At 49.0% G+C, this 15023-nt stretch overlaps 1 protein-coding gene across 2 annotated transcripts in view; it reads right to left on the minus strand.

Annotated features, from left to right (window-relative positions):
• itpr2 (inositol 1,4,5-trisphosphate receptor, type 2) overlaps nucleotides 1-15023 on the minus strand; it is a 251473-nt gene that overhangs the window by 170068 nt on the left and 66382 nt on the right. For both annotated transcript variants that reach the window (XM_069908886.1, XM_069908885.1), the window contains exons 3-8: nucleotides 9722-9834; nucleotides 7722-7808; nucleotides 4644-4802; nucleotides 2719-2817; nucleotides 2547-2630; nucleotides 1697-1843 (exon numbers count right to left, since the gene is read on the minus strand). In XM_069908886.1, coding sequence (XP_069764987.1) covers nucleotides 1697-1843; nucleotides 2547-2630; nucleotides 2719-2817; nucleotides 4644-4802; nucleotides 7722-7808; nucleotides 9722-9834 — 689 coding nt within the window. The remainder of the gene's footprint in view (nucleotides 1-1696; nucleotides 1844-2546; nucleotides 2631-2718; nucleotides 2818-4643; nucleotides 4803-7721; nucleotides 7809-9721; nucleotides 9835-15023) is intronic.

The raw sequence follows: 15023 nt of genomic DNA on the forward strand, positions 1-15023 counted from the left end.
AAGGTTGACAGAGCTTTTCTCTTTGGAGTGATGGAGGATGAGTGAGACAATAGAGGTACCGTATATAAGATTATGAGGGGCTTCATTAGGGTGGATACCCAGCACTTTTTTCCTGGGGGTCATGATAGCAGATACCAGAGGATGTTTGTTTGTGATGAGTGCAGCAAAGTTTAATGAGAGGTTAGTGTTAAGATTTTTTTTTACACATAGATAGTGGTGGGTGCCTGGAATGCATTGCCAGTGGTAGTGGTGGAGGCTGGAACAATGGGGATATTCAAAAGGCTCTTAGGTAAGCTCATGGATGCCAGAAAAATAGAGGGTTATGGATGTGAGGGAGGGAAGGGTTAAATTTTTATGGATTAAGTTTACATGGGTCGGCATAACATTGTGGGCTGAAGGGCCTGAACTGTGCTACATGTTCTATGATTAGTGAATGCAGTCTTTTGCCCAGGGTAGGAGAATCAAGAACCAGAGGACATGGGTTAAGGGTGAAAGGGGAGAAATCTCGAGAGAATTCCTTCACACAGAGGGGTGGGAGTGTGGAATGAGTGGTGAATGTGGGTTAAATTTTAACATTTAAGAAACATTTGTGCAGGTACACGAATGGGAGGGGTATGGAGGAATATGGAATTGGTGCAGGACAATGGGATGAGGCAGAATAATAGTTCAGCACAGACTAGAAGGGCTGAATGACCATTTGTCTGTGCTGTAATGTTCTATCGGTTTAAGGAGAGGGGGAAGAGCTTTAATAGGAACCTGAGGGAGGTCCTTAACATAGAGCATGATGGACGTATGGAAGGGCTGCTGGAAGAGGGGGTTGAGGCAGGTACTACTGCAATAGACATTTGGACGGATATGTAGATAGGATGGGTTTAGACCAGTGGTTTTCAAAATGCCCCCTAAACTCACATCCCACTTTAAATAATCCATCGGGCGCTCTGTGATTAGTAAAGGATTGCTTAAGGTGGGATGTGAGTGGGACAGGAAGGTTGAGAATCACTGCTCTAGACCCAAATGTTACTGAAAAAGATTGAGAAAAATTGTCATTGGCCCATTTCCTTTGGAGTAATGAAACCGTGCACATAACGAGTCAATGAGGTACAATTAAAGCAGTGGTTTTCAACCTTTTTCTTCCCACTCATAGACCACTTGAAGTAATCCCTCTGCCATCGGTGCTCTGTGATTAGTAAGGGATTGCTTAAGGTGGGATGTGAGTGGGAAGGGAAGGTTAATCACTGCTCTGGACCCTATTGTTACTGAAACATTCTGCTTGAGAAAAATTGTCGTTGGCCTATTTCCTTTGGAGTTATGAAACTGTGCACATAACGAGTCAATGAGGTACAATTAAAACAGTGGTTTTCAAACTTTTTCTTTCCACCCACATCTCACCTTAAGTAATCCCTTACTAATCACAGAGCACCTATGGCATAGGAAATACTTAAAGTGGAATGTAAGTTCAGAGGGGCAGTTTGAAAACCACCGGTTTAAAGGGATATGGGCCAAACACATGCAGGTGGCTGGGGAATTTGGGTCAACATAGACAGGTAGGGCAGAAAGGCCTGTTTCTACACTCTCTGACTTGTTTTAGCATGAAATAAGATTGTAGTTAATGCACAGTTATTTCTAGCAGTTCCCCGTGTGGGGAATCAACAGTTTGAAGAAAGAGCTGAGACTGGAAACGCAGGTGAAGTCATACCTCGATCTCCCAGAGAGCCTTGGAGCTCGTGGCCGAGGTGGCAGACTGGCGCAGCGTGGTTCTCAGGAAAATGTACTGCCGCTTCTTGTACTCATCGCAAGTCAGAAACTTCTCCTGCTCAGCGTGGAAAAGCCTCACCACATCTCCCTGCGGAGACAAGTGTGTCGAAATTACACCGGCAGCACGTGGCGTCAGTCAACCGAGGTGGCATGGATGAGCAACACACTATCACGGCACCACGACCCTGGGCTCCACCCCACCACACCTAATAGCCTGAATACGCCAGAGGTTGTCTGATCTCGGAGGCTAAGCAGGCTCAGGCCTTGCCAGTACTTGGAGGGGAGAACGCCTGGGAACATCAGGTGCTGTGGGTTTCAGTGAGGGAGCGCTGGACAAAGTGGCAACTCTGTTTGCCTTACGGTAGGCAAAAGTTACAGAATTTCACGTAGGTTACATTCTAAATGTAATATCACGTGACATTAATAGAACCTTTCCCTTTACACGGCCTGTAAGGAGTTTGTACATTCTCCCCATGTCCATGTGTGCTCCAGTCACCTCAGGTTCCAAAGGCCTACGGGGCCAATCGGTTTATTGGTCACATTGGTGTATTTGGGTGACACAGCCAGGCTCATGGGCCAGAGGGGGAATGCTGATTCCGGCCATCGAAACCCGGGCAGCCCAATCACACCCAATTAACCTACCGATCTTGTATATTTTAGAACTTGGGTGAAAACTGGGGCACTCAGAAGAAACCTGTGCAAGTCATGGGAAGAACATACAAACCCGGGTCACTGGCGCTGCAATAGTGTTGTCACCATGTTGATCTCCAAATTAAATTAAACTAACTGACCCCTTTAAGAACATCATCGCGGTAGTCACTGTACTTCATGAAGAGTGCAACCTTCCAGCTTGTGTTGCAGTTCACAGCGTTCACCTGGAATCGAGAGAGTCGGATTAGTTTTCCTATGGGGCTTCCAGCAGTGGGCATTCCAGCAGCCTCTGCCCACAGGAGCAATCCTCACCTCCTTGCATCCTGGATTGTCCAGCAACTCTTGACAGCTGGCGTGCAGTGGTTGCCCAGCGTTGACGGGGTTCAAAACCACCTTATCTCCCACGACCACCTGAGGTGCAAGGAAACAGCACAGGTAACGTCACAACTGGCAAGAGCCCACACCCCCACCACCACCACCCTTCAACCTCTAATAGACCTGCAGAGGATAGTGCAGTAAAAACATAAAGGGGGGCAGCCGCAACCTTCCCAAAGGAGCAGAAGACACAAGAGAGCTACCCCTTGCATGGTTCTTAATGTCCTGACGTGGAAATGACGTTATTTACTGCCTCGAGCCACTCCTGCTCTGAAAACTCTCTGATAGGGGCTGGGTAGGGTTTGCCAACTCACGTTAAATTCTAAAGCTGGAAATGTTCCTCGGTCCAGTATCCAATTAGAATCCACCTCCCCTCCTCCCTCCCCAATCTTTCGTTTCCCTCCTATCCTCAACAGAACTCACTTCAGACTCTCCATGCAAGGCAGCTGCCGTCCCACCTCTGCTCCTCCTCCTTCTCCCTGCTGGCTCCTCCCTGCTCTCCGCTCTTCCTAGAAACACCAAAGGCTACACAAAGTGGCAAATGCCATGAGCACCGACCTCCCACCCATTGTAGGCATCGAAGTGAGGCGCTACTTCAAGAAGGCAGCCAACCTCACGACCCCTGGTCACAACCTCTTCTCGCTGCTACCTTTGGGTCTAAAGACCAGCGCCTTTGGGTTTAAGAACAGTGGCTGAGAAGTGATAGGGGAGAGGGTGGCTCTCTGATAGGAGAGGGAAGAGGGAGGGGGGAGTTATCTGTCTTCCTTTCTCCAGCATCCCACCCCCTTCCCTTCTCCTATCAGACAGCCACCCTTCTTAACCTCCGCTCTGTCCCCCAGTCACTTCTCAGCTTCTACCCTCCCATCTGTACCCACCTCCTGCCCTGCTTCCTCCGTCCTCTCCTCTCTTCCTCCACCCACTCCCTCTCCTTTTTACTCCTGCCTGCTTTTGCTTATGCCCAACGAAGGGCCCAGGCCCAAAACATTGGTCACCCTTTACTTCCTATGGATGCAGCGTGACCTGCTGAGTTTCTCCGGCCATTGGCAAACAGTGCACTGACGCCAGGCCTGAGATAGCTGCTGGCTACTTGGCAAAACGTACCTAGTAGAAGAGACTGTATGGAAACAAACCCTTCGGCCCAGTGAGTTGTTGCCAGCCATCATTCGGGGAACCTCACAGTCCCTCTCGCCAGACTTGTACTGCACATATAGTGGCTGGTTTCAACCAAGGTAGTTGCAAATCAGAACTCTGCCACGTATTGTTTTGTTTGGGAAGTGAAAAGGGTTCACTAGGCAGCAGACAGGCCCAGTCACAACAGGTCGATAGATTTCTGGCCCTTGAAGGAATGAAGGTAAATCTGGGAAGTGCAGGGAATCACTGCTGAGGTAAAAGGCTTGCCGTTGATTTAGAGATCACCTCACTCTGCACCAAGTTCTTTGGCTTTCACGTCACGAAAGCTGGGGAAATGGAAATGATGTACACACGGACTATGTTATAGTGGAATCAAGGTGCAGATGAGGTGAGCTGACACCTGCTCCTGGGAACCCAGTCGTAAGTCTGCCTGGCTCCAGATTCACAGGGGAGCTGAGACCTGCTCCAGGGGACCAGATTCACAGGAGAACCAAGACCTGCTCCCGATCCTGGGAACCCAACCATAAGTCTGCTAGGGACCGAATTCACAGGGGAGCTGAGACCTGCTCCTGAGGACCCAACCATGACCGTAGAAAGCAGAGTCACAGGGAGCTGAGTCCACCTCTTGGGGACCCAACTGTGAAATAGCAGGAACCAGCTACACAAGTCTGACTCTAACCCCGTGCCAAACCGTAATTTCGCTGCCAAGTGTTCATCACAATCAGACGTACATTGTCACCTTCACTCCTCAACTTCCAAAATGGTTGAATGTAGAACCAGGAACCTTCATCTCCTGCGTCATCCAAGATAACCCTCATCGCATTTTTCTCCAGCAATGCCGGTAGTCTCTTGTTGACAGTGAGGTACTTGTTGCTTTTTATATGAAGCAACTGCAAGAAAACAGAATTTAAAAAAAAATCTATGGACTGTTTATTTGATTATTTACACTCTCTAATTCTGACCTCTCGAACAGTCCCGTCTCCCCTTACACCACCATCTGGGGTTCGGAGATGGGGGAGGAGGGCGCCAGGAGGGAATTAGGGTCAGGAGAATCTTCATACTCAAGGCCGGAGCAACATTTATAAAGTGAGCTTGTAGTTGGTGCATCTGCATGTGCATCCATTGGAAAGGGTGAGTACAGAGTGAACCTCTATTATCCGGTATTCTGTGGCCTGGCAACTCCTGCGGTCTGGCACATTTGAACCTGCTGCCATTAGTACGAATTTCTTACAGCCAGAACAGGACTCAAACCCCGGTTCCGATCACTGGTTGAATCTGCCACGATCGAGACTGGTGTTCGAGTGCAGTGCTGTCTGGAAGGAGTTTGTTCTAACGTCCCGATTGTTGGCGCTGTAAAGGTTGAATCTGCCGCAATTGGGATCGGAGTTCAAGTCCTGCGCTGTAAGTAAGGAGTTTGTTCTAACATCCCTCTGTAAAGGCATTGTGCTAACTGCCTTGCTAACCATGCCGCCCCACAGTGTTATTTCCTGTTTTAAGCTTTGTTCTACCTTTGATATGGTTACATAGGGGCTGGCTCCCTTAGGTGTCAATTTCTGTTTTTCTGCATTTTCTGTGGTCTGGTAATGGGCAGGTCCCCAAGTCACTGGATTAAACCTATATCTCGACAATGCTTCCACTGAATTTAAACTGGGCTCTGGATGTGATGGTACAGCCCATTATTTGATTACCTGGTAGAGAAGGGTTCAATTTGCCCTTACACATTAAAAGGCCACATTACTTGTGTCCTGTTTAGAAGCCGCATTGAATTCACCATCTCTGTGGTGAAGAGCATTAGCAGGCTGAATCCTAGACTCTCCCTCCAATGACCTCCATTACCTTGCCTCCACCCTCTATTGCCAGGGTACAGTACTCCACCGTTAACGCCCTGCCAACACCACTGTGGGAGCGAGTGCATTCTGCACGAAGAGTGGTTCACCACAAGACACAAACGTGCTGGAAAAACTCAGCAGGCCACATAGCATTCACAGGAAGTAAAGGGCAACCAATGTTTCACACCTGGGCCCCTTGTCAGGTATAAGAAAAAAACAGGCAGCTGTCTGAATAAAAAGTGAGGGGAAGGGTGGAGAAGAAGGGGAGAGGAGGGAGGAAGGGTGGGAGGAGGTGACTAGGTGGATACAGGTAGAAGGGTAGAAAAGAAAGAAGAATGGGAGAGGGCAGAGGGTGAAGAGGGTAGCTCTCTAAGGGGCGGGGTGAAGGAACAAAAACGGGGTAGAGAAGAGGAACATTCAAAAGGCAAAGAGCTACATGGATGCAAGAAAAATAGAGGCTGCTATGGAGTAGGTTTACATAGGCCAGCACAACATTGTGGGCTGAAGGGCCTGTTCTGTATTGGAATGTTCTATGCTCCATAAAGACTTGGGGTGGGGAGGAATCAGTGGAAATTGGCGTAACCAATGTTGATTCCATCCTGGGTGGAAATCGTTGAGGTGGAACATAACATGTCGCCCCACCCCCACCCCCCTCCGATTTGTGGGAATGCTTTACCCTTATCTTCTTGCCACAGACATCCCCGGCCCCTCATTGAAGGTCATGCCCCCATCGACCCCTCGAGAGCCCAAGTGAGGTGTCGCTCTCTACCCTGCTCTTGCAAAAGCTGCGCTGGCAACGTTCACTACTGACGTGCTCACTGCCAGCCAGCCCTTCAAGGAATGATGCTGGGCTGTCAGGGTTAGGGTACTGGGTGGGGGGGGTGGGGGGGGGAAAGAGAGGCATTTAGGGTGGTGGGTGGAGTTTAAGGGAAGTGGGCAGGGCAAGTGTTTTTACATGGGGAGAGGTGGATGCCTGGAATGGGCAGCCAGGGGTAGTGGTCGAAACAAAGGTTAGATATATAGATGCAGGGATGGAAGGATGTGGATCATGTGCAGACAGCTGAAATTTTTGATTTAGAGATTCAGCATGGTAAAGGCCCTTCTGGCCTATGAGCCCAATTACATCCACACATTCAATTAACTTACTAATCCCGAACATCTTTGGGACATGCAGCAGCCGGAAGAATCTCACAAAGGCACGGGGAGAACATGCACACTTCTGCCAAATGGCGCCGGATTTGAATCTGGGTTGTTGTAATTGCGCTAACCACTACACTAACTGTTCCGCCCCTCATTTAAGTTAAGACGAGTCAACTAATTTAGATTAAATCTTAGATTAACTCAGCGGAGACACTGTGGGCTGAAGGATCTGTTGCCTTGCCGGGAGCGGGTGGGCTTTCTCACTGACGACACGTCACTCAGCAATGAAGGAGCAAGTACCCCGCGGGTCAGGCAGCAGCTGTGAAGGAAAATGGACCATCAACATTTTGGGCTGAGGCCCTAAATTGTTCGCTTCCCTCTGCAGATTCGAGTTCAAAGTCATTGTCACAAGAGAGAGTCTGAGCAGTCCAGCTCATCAACCCACAAGCTGTACAGGAAAGAACCCATTCCAGATGCAAAGTCACGAGTAGAGGCAGAATCATTTCACTGGTGAGAGTTTTGTTCAGGAGCCTAACAATGGCGGGGAAGAACATGCCCTTGCCTCGCGAATCGTCCTACTGAAAGGAGGAGAGAGTGTGGCCGCAGTGGGATGAGTGTCCCATTCCTCAGCTACAGGAAGTACAGACATACTTGGCAAAGGGGAGGGGGACCTGCCTTCTGCAGCTCTCCAGATTCCCAGCAGCGGACCTCCATGCCACCTGCCAGTCCCTGAGCTCAAGGATCCGGCTGGGTAGGGGCTGAAGTGATCGCCTCACCAGACCGAGGAGGGAGCCGGGGGAGACGAGCAGACCACGGGGACCCACCACTGAAGCAGTTTACCTGAATGACATTGCTGTACTTCACGACCTCCCCAAGGAGTTTCTTCTTCTCGATCTCATTCTGTTTCTGTTCCAGTTCGGCTGCTTGCTGCAAAAGAATTATTTTCGCTGACTTTACCATGGGGATAAGCAGTCAAAGCAAACATTGCAAGTGCTGTCCAGCCAATTAACTCACCCCCTCCCTGCTCCTTCCCCACAAAGGCCCGACCCCAAACGTCCCGCTTCTACCTCTGACCCAAGATCATCAAAATGGACTGTCCTGGCATAGTTTCCGCCTGCTCCTGCCCCACCGAACGTACCTTGCCTCCTTCCTCTCTCCCCATGTCCAGTCCCTTCTCACCGAAATCCTGTAGGCCATTTGGACCTTTCCAATTCTAATGGCCAATTTACCACTCCCAATACAATACCGAAACCTGCTGGAGAAACTCAGCAGGTCACACAGCATCCATAGGAGGTAGGGTGGCTACTTCCAAAACGGAGGACATGCAGGGCCAGCGTGAAAAAACTCTCTCAGTAGGGGGGCACTTACCATGTGTCCCATGGCCTGGTTTGGAAACCTGAGGGCCCAGGAAAACAGGTGGCTTCAGAAAACGTTGCTTCACTTGTATGGACTGTTTGGGGTCATGAATGGTGGTGATGGAGGAGGTGCAAGTCCGCATAGCCACAGGGGTAGGCCTCCCCCCAACCTTCCTCCCACTTTTATATTCTGACGCCCGTCTGAATTTTCTTGTACCTGATGAAGGGCTCAGGCCCAAAACATTGGCTACCATTTACCTCCTATTAGGGTGGCCAGATGTTCAGTTTTAGGCCGGACACACTGGCTTTTGAGTAATCTGTCCTATGACTGGCGCGGCCTCAAGCCAGACATTAATTTGTCCTCCATTCGGGGGTGTCAGGGCAGAAAGAAGGCACTTGCCATGTTAAATGCGGCATCCTGGGGTCCATAGACTGGGCCCAGCCCTCTTTCTTCTTGCGTGCATGCACTAGTCCCGGTTGGCGCATGCACAATGGATTAGAGTGCCGAGGACACTGGCGTCACTCCCCCCCACCCCCCCCCCAATCCATTGCACATCCACCAGCCGGGACTAGCGCATGCGCGCAAGAAGAAAGAGGGCTGCGCCCAGTCTATGGACCCCAGGATGCCGCATTTAACATGGCAAGTGCCCTCTTTCTGCCCTGACACCCTCAAATGGAGGTCAAATTAACGTCCGGCTTGAGGCGGTGCCATTCGGAGGACAGATTACTCAAAAGCCAGAGTGTCCGGCCTAAAACTGAACATCTGGCCACCCTAATAGGAGGTAAATGGTAGCCAATGTTTTGGGCCTGAGCCCTTCATCAGGTACAAGAAAATTCAGACGGGTGTCTGAATATAAAAGTGGGAGGAAGGTGGGGGGGAGGCCTACCCCTGTGGCTATGTGGACTTGCACCTCCTCCATCACCACCATTCATGGCCCCAAACAGTCCATACAAGTGAAGCAATGTTTTCTGAAGCCACCTGTGTTCCTGGGCCCTCAGGTTTCCAAACCAGGCCATGTTGCAGCCAGTCAGTATAATTTCCACAGTGTACCCGATGGTCTGAACTTCCCCGCAACCCTCAGTTGGTAAACAAGAAAGTCTGCAGGTGCTGGGGTCGAGTGCAATACACATAAGTGCTGGAGATCCTCAGCAGATCATGCAGGATCCATGGGAAGTTCCTATGTCCTGCAGAGTTTTTCCAGCACTTTTGGGCACCGCATAATAACCCAGCTGCCATCTTGAACCTGATCCAAACAGGTTGGCGCCAACAGCTCACTAACCAGATAGTCATTAACAAGGCAGGGAACAACATGCGGATGAAGTCAAACAAGCAAGTCTGCAAATGCTGGGGCCAAGTGCAGGCTAGAGAAACTCAGCCGGTGATGCAACATTCACGGTGACCTGCTGAGTTTCTTCAGCACGTTGGTGCATTACCACAAGCAGGCAAGAGCATCTCTCAACTCTAGGGATAAAACGTGCAGGTACCTGCAACTTTTTCAACAGGGCAGCCTCTGTGTTTCCGTGTTTTGATTGTTTTGCTTTCCGGAACTGATTCTGAGCTGAGTAACGGTTCATGGGGCAAACCTTGAAAAGGCAGTCTGCAACAAAGAATAAACAGAGATGGTCACACAGTTCAGGAGAGAATCTCTAGGCACCCGGCCTCGAAGTTCCATGGCCCTCTGGCAGAGAACATTGTTCTTGTGAATGTCCTGTCTGCCCTTTGCTAGTGAACATGCTTTCAGTTCACAAGGATTCGGGATGACAGCTGTCAGGATTGGACAAGGGTTCGAATCCCGCACTGCATGTAAGGAGTTTGTAAGTTCTCTCTGTACTGCCGCGGGTTTTCCCCGGGGGCCCTGGTATCAAAATGTACCAGGGGTGTAGATTAATGGGGTGTAAGTTGGACAGCATGGATTCGTGGGTGGAAATGGTCTGTTACCGTGCTGTATGTTGAAATTTAAAATTTAAAACAACAGAAATCCAGCAGCAGGAGGCCATGCACCTTGAGACTGTCCCCCAATCATGGCTGATCCACCGCAGGTTTTCACTCCTCTGAACCAATTCCCATGGCCCTCAATTCCCTGAAAAACATATCCACCACCTCTTTAAATACCCTGAATGATCTAACCTCCATATACTCTCTGGAGTAAAGAATTCCAGAGATTCCCCACCCACTGCAGGAACTTGTTCCTGTGCACATTGGTTTGAAAAGAAGACCCCGTTAGTCTTGTCACTATCTCCCCTCGTTCAAGATTCTTCAACTTGTGCAATCATCTCTAAATCTACCCTGTAATATCTCCTCAGGGTTATACACGTTTCGTAAGATCACCCCTTATTCTCAAATCTCCAGGGAATATGGATACAGTAGCCCCAGGTGCGATGACTGGGGCAAAGGTGCTGGAAGAACATTTTAAATTGCAGGGGGAATCAGCCCATTAAATCGTCAACCCGGGGGATCCTAACCCCGCAACGTTGTGTCGCGTACTCAACTAAAGCACTGCTGGGGCCAATGACGCACGCACGCAAGCACTGATGTCACTAGAATAAGCGGGTTGGCCACTTTCCTGTTAAAATCGCCCATGGACGCGACCTAGGCAAGTTTAACTGGGTTCCCTGACTACCTCTGAGATAGGTCAGGGACCCAGTTGGATTCCGACGGGGTTGACTGGGTCGGACCCTCTCTAACTGTCACGAAATTGGGGCGCTAACTGGGCCAATTGCCCGGTTAACCCCATTTTATGTGGCAATTTGAAAGGGCCTAACATCCTCAGCTGCAGTTTGATGGGACAATCCTCCCATCCCAGGGATTAGTCTGGGATCGTCATCGACAGCTCGCATCTGCCTCTTTGAAGTGACATCAACAGACTGACAGTGATCTGAAGAAACAGGAGCAGGAGTTGGCCAACTGGCCCATCGAGTTTGCTCCACCATTCAATAAGATCAGGGCTATTCTGGCCATGAACTCAGCTCCACTTACCTGTCTTTCCCCCATATCCCTTAATTCCCTATGATACATTTATCTATCTACCAGTATCTTAAATATATATATATATATATATGGGAGTCCCAAGGTTATGAACGTCTGACTTATGGACACCTCGTACTTACAAATAAATTGTCTCCCCAGTTCTCATATGCACATTATGTTACCTCACAAATGCCCCTTCCGGTATGCAAGACATCGATGAAATGGGAGTAAATGTTAACTTTTAATCTTTTTTTTATATCTAAACTGTTTTAAGTTTCTTTTAATTTTTTTTTTAAAAGGACTAAGACAAACATTTGACTAATTCTTGGGCATATCTATGGTATGGCTGACATGGCATGTTCCCAGGGCACCACTTGAATGGGGAGGGGTGCCACTTGAACAACGCACCACACCCACACATTCAGCGCAACCGCCCACGCTGGACATACAAGGAACACACATCTGTCTCTTCTACGCTCAGTACATTTCTCCTCCTTCCTCGCCCTAGTGTTTGCTCTCAATTATTTTTTTTTCTTTGGCTTGGCTTCGCGGACGAAGATTTATGGAGGGGGTAAAAAGTCCACGTCAGCTGCAGGCTCGTTTGTGGCTGACAAGTCCGATGCGGGACAGGCAGACACGGTTGCAGCGGCTGCAGGGGAAAATTGGTTGGTTGGGGTTGGGTGTTGGGTTTTTACTTCTTTGCCTTTTGTCAGTGAGGTGGGCTCTGCGGTCTTCTTCAAAGGAGGTTGCTGCCCGCCAAACTGTGAGGCGCCAAGAGGCACGGTTTGAGGCGATATCAGCCCACTGGCGGTGGTCAATGTGGCAGGCACCAAGAGATTTCTTTAGGCAGTCCTTGTACCTTTTCTTTGGTGCACCTCTGTCACGGTGGCCAGTGGAGAGCTCGCCATATAACACGATCTTGGGAAGGCGATGGTCCTCCATTCTGGAGATGTGACCCACCCAGCGCAGCTGGATCTTCAGCAGCATGGACTCGATGCTGTCGACCTCTGCCATCTCGAGTACTTCGACGTTAGGGATGAAAGCGCTCCAATGGATGTTGAGGATGGAGCGGAGACAACGCTGGTGGAAGCGTTCTAGGAGCCGTAGGTGATGCCGGTAGAGGACCCATGATTCGGAGCCGAACAGGAGTGTGGGTATGACAACGGCTCTGTATACGCTTATCTTTGTGAGGTTTTTCAGTTGGTTGTTTTTCCAGACTCTTTTGTGTAGTCTTCCAAAGGCGCTATTTGCCTTGGCGAGTATGTTGTCTATCTCATTGTCGATCCTTGCATCTGATGAAATGGTGCAGCCGAGATAGGTAAACTGGTTGACCGTTTTGAGTTTTGTGTGCCCGATGGAGATGTGGGGGGGCTGGTAGTCATAGTGGGGAGCTGGCTGATGGAGGACCTCAGTTTTCTTCAGGCTGACTTCCAGGCCAAACATTTTGGCAGTTTCCGCAAAGCAGGACGTCAAGCGCTGAAGAGCTGGCTCTGAATGGGCAACTAAAGCGGCATCGTCTGCAAAGAGTAGTTCACGGACAAGTTTCTCTTGTGTCTTGGTGTGAGCTTGCAGGCGCCTCAGATTGAAGAGACTGCCATCGTGTGGTACCGGATGTAAACAGCGTCTTCATTGTTGAGGTCTTTCATGCTGAAGAAGATTGAAAAGAGGGTACGCATTGGCCACCCCTGCCATAGACACTATTTTGTGTCGATACACCCCTGGACTAACTGATGCTAAATAAAAACCGTATGTACCTGTTCCGGCTTATCTACAAATTTGACTTAAAAACCAATGTAGGAACGGATCTCGTTCTTAACCTGGGGCCTCCCTGTAAGGAGAAAACCTTTATTGCTTCCTCAGGCAGAGATTCACTGTCAGAAAGATGCAGTTCCTCCCCATCTTGGTCCTAAATCTACTTCTCCAAATATTGAGACTATGATGAATACGTTAGCATCCATGAGAAATTAAATCTGGGGTTGTCCATGTCGGTCTGCCTTGCTGGCTCAACTCACGATCAAACAGTTCTTTGAGAGGAGCTGTTTGCTCGAGGTCTTTAGCCTGACAAGACTTCTTCTTATCCATCTTGGGTTCTTCACATTGAAACCTGGCTTCTCCTGGTTCCTGGGAACAGTACACAATTTTTGTATCTTTCAGGGAGTTGCTTCTGGCTAGAATTGTCTCTGTTTGGTTCTGTACACAAACTTTCTTATCTCTGGTTGCTTATATAATAACATCTTCTGGGCTTTCTGTCATTTCTGCTACCAAAGCTCTGGTTTATCTTTTCAAGGTTGCAGGTGTCTGGCTCATCTTCAAATTGTGTAATTCACAGACAGATTCTCATGATATCTATTATTACAGCTTGGATGCCTGTTAATCAAGCTGTTAATTCTTTTAGACCAATTTTACGAGCCTTTCTTCCGAACAAAGTTCACAATTAAATTTTTCTTTGAATCTGAGGACCCAGTGTCCATAAGAGAGAAGAAGGGCAGTGTGTCATGGAATGACCCCTCCACAGCTGTAACACAGCTTTAAGACACAAATGTGCTGGAGAATCTCAGCAGGTCACAATCCACAGGAAGTAAAACGCAATCGACGTTTCAGGTCTGAGCCCTTGATCAGGGATCAGGAAAGCACTGGAGGACGCCTGAATTAAAAGGTGGTGGGGGGAGGGGGGAAAATGAGGAAGAAGGGGCAAGAGAAAGAAGCTGAGAAGTGATGGGGGCAGGGGGCTCAGAAGGGGGGCTCTCAGGGGGAGAAGGAAGGGAGGAGGGTGGGGAACTGGATGAAATGAGGCAGAGGGACGAGGGAGATGGGTGGAAGGGTTTAACGGAAGCTGTCACCCTGATGCTTCCTCTTCCTCCCCGCACCGCAAAACGTTGGTTAACAACTTACTTCCTAAGACTTGCTGAGTTTCTCCAACACGTCTATAAGCTGCACTCGACCCCAGCATTAAAAGACTAAACAGGAGTTTGACATTTCCCTCGTAAAAAAAAAACTGATTTCCCATTCTCCCACATGCCATTTCCCATCAGAGACTGAGGGCGTCAGTACTAATACTGCCAGAATTTAGCGCACAGTAAACAGGGCATATACTGGCCCAATCTTGCTCACACTGTCTCTCATATTGGTGGTGGAGGTTGGAACAGAAGGGATATATGAAAAACCCTAAGGTAGGCATGTGGTTGTAAGAAAAATAGAGGGTTTTGGATGTAGGGAAGGATTAGATTGCTGTGTAGTAGGTTTACATACGTCAGCAAAACATTGTGGGCTAAAGGGCCTGTTCTGTGCTGTAATATACGTTTCTCGTATGTTTTTGGAATGCGGGAGGAAACCTGAGCACACGGAGAAAACCCATGCAGGTTACAGGGAGAATACACAAACACCGCGCCGCATTCCAACCCGGGTCGCTGACACTGTGATAAGGCCATAGACATGGACCTGTCAAGTATTATACCAATACAGGGCTTTTATTAACAGACTAGAGCCATCTCTAAACTGGCCAGTGGGAAAGCATCTCCATCTGTTGTACCAGTAGGGTGGAGTATCTCTACAGACAAACCCAATAGCAAGCGATCAGTATAATACGTCCCCCTCCCCACCCTCCCATTACATCATCACACACTGTAGTAGCATCGCACTAACTGTGCTGCCCATTACAACATTCATAATAAGTCAAACTTACGCGGTTCAAATTCACGCAATGTGCATAACAAGAAAATTGTTCAACAAAAAAGGGCAGCATGGTTGGCGTAGCGGTTACAGCAATGCCTTTACAGCACCAGTGATCAGGACGTGGGTTTGAATCCCACGCTGTTTGTA

The sequence above is a fragment of the Narcine bancroftii genome, chromosome 13 (assembly GCF_036971445.1).
Source record: "Narcine bancroftii isolate sNarBan1 chromosome 13, sNarBan1.hap1, whole genome shotgun sequence".
NCBI lineage: Eukaryota > Metazoa > Chordata > Chondrichthyes > Torpediniformes > Narcinidae > Narcine > Narcine bancroftii.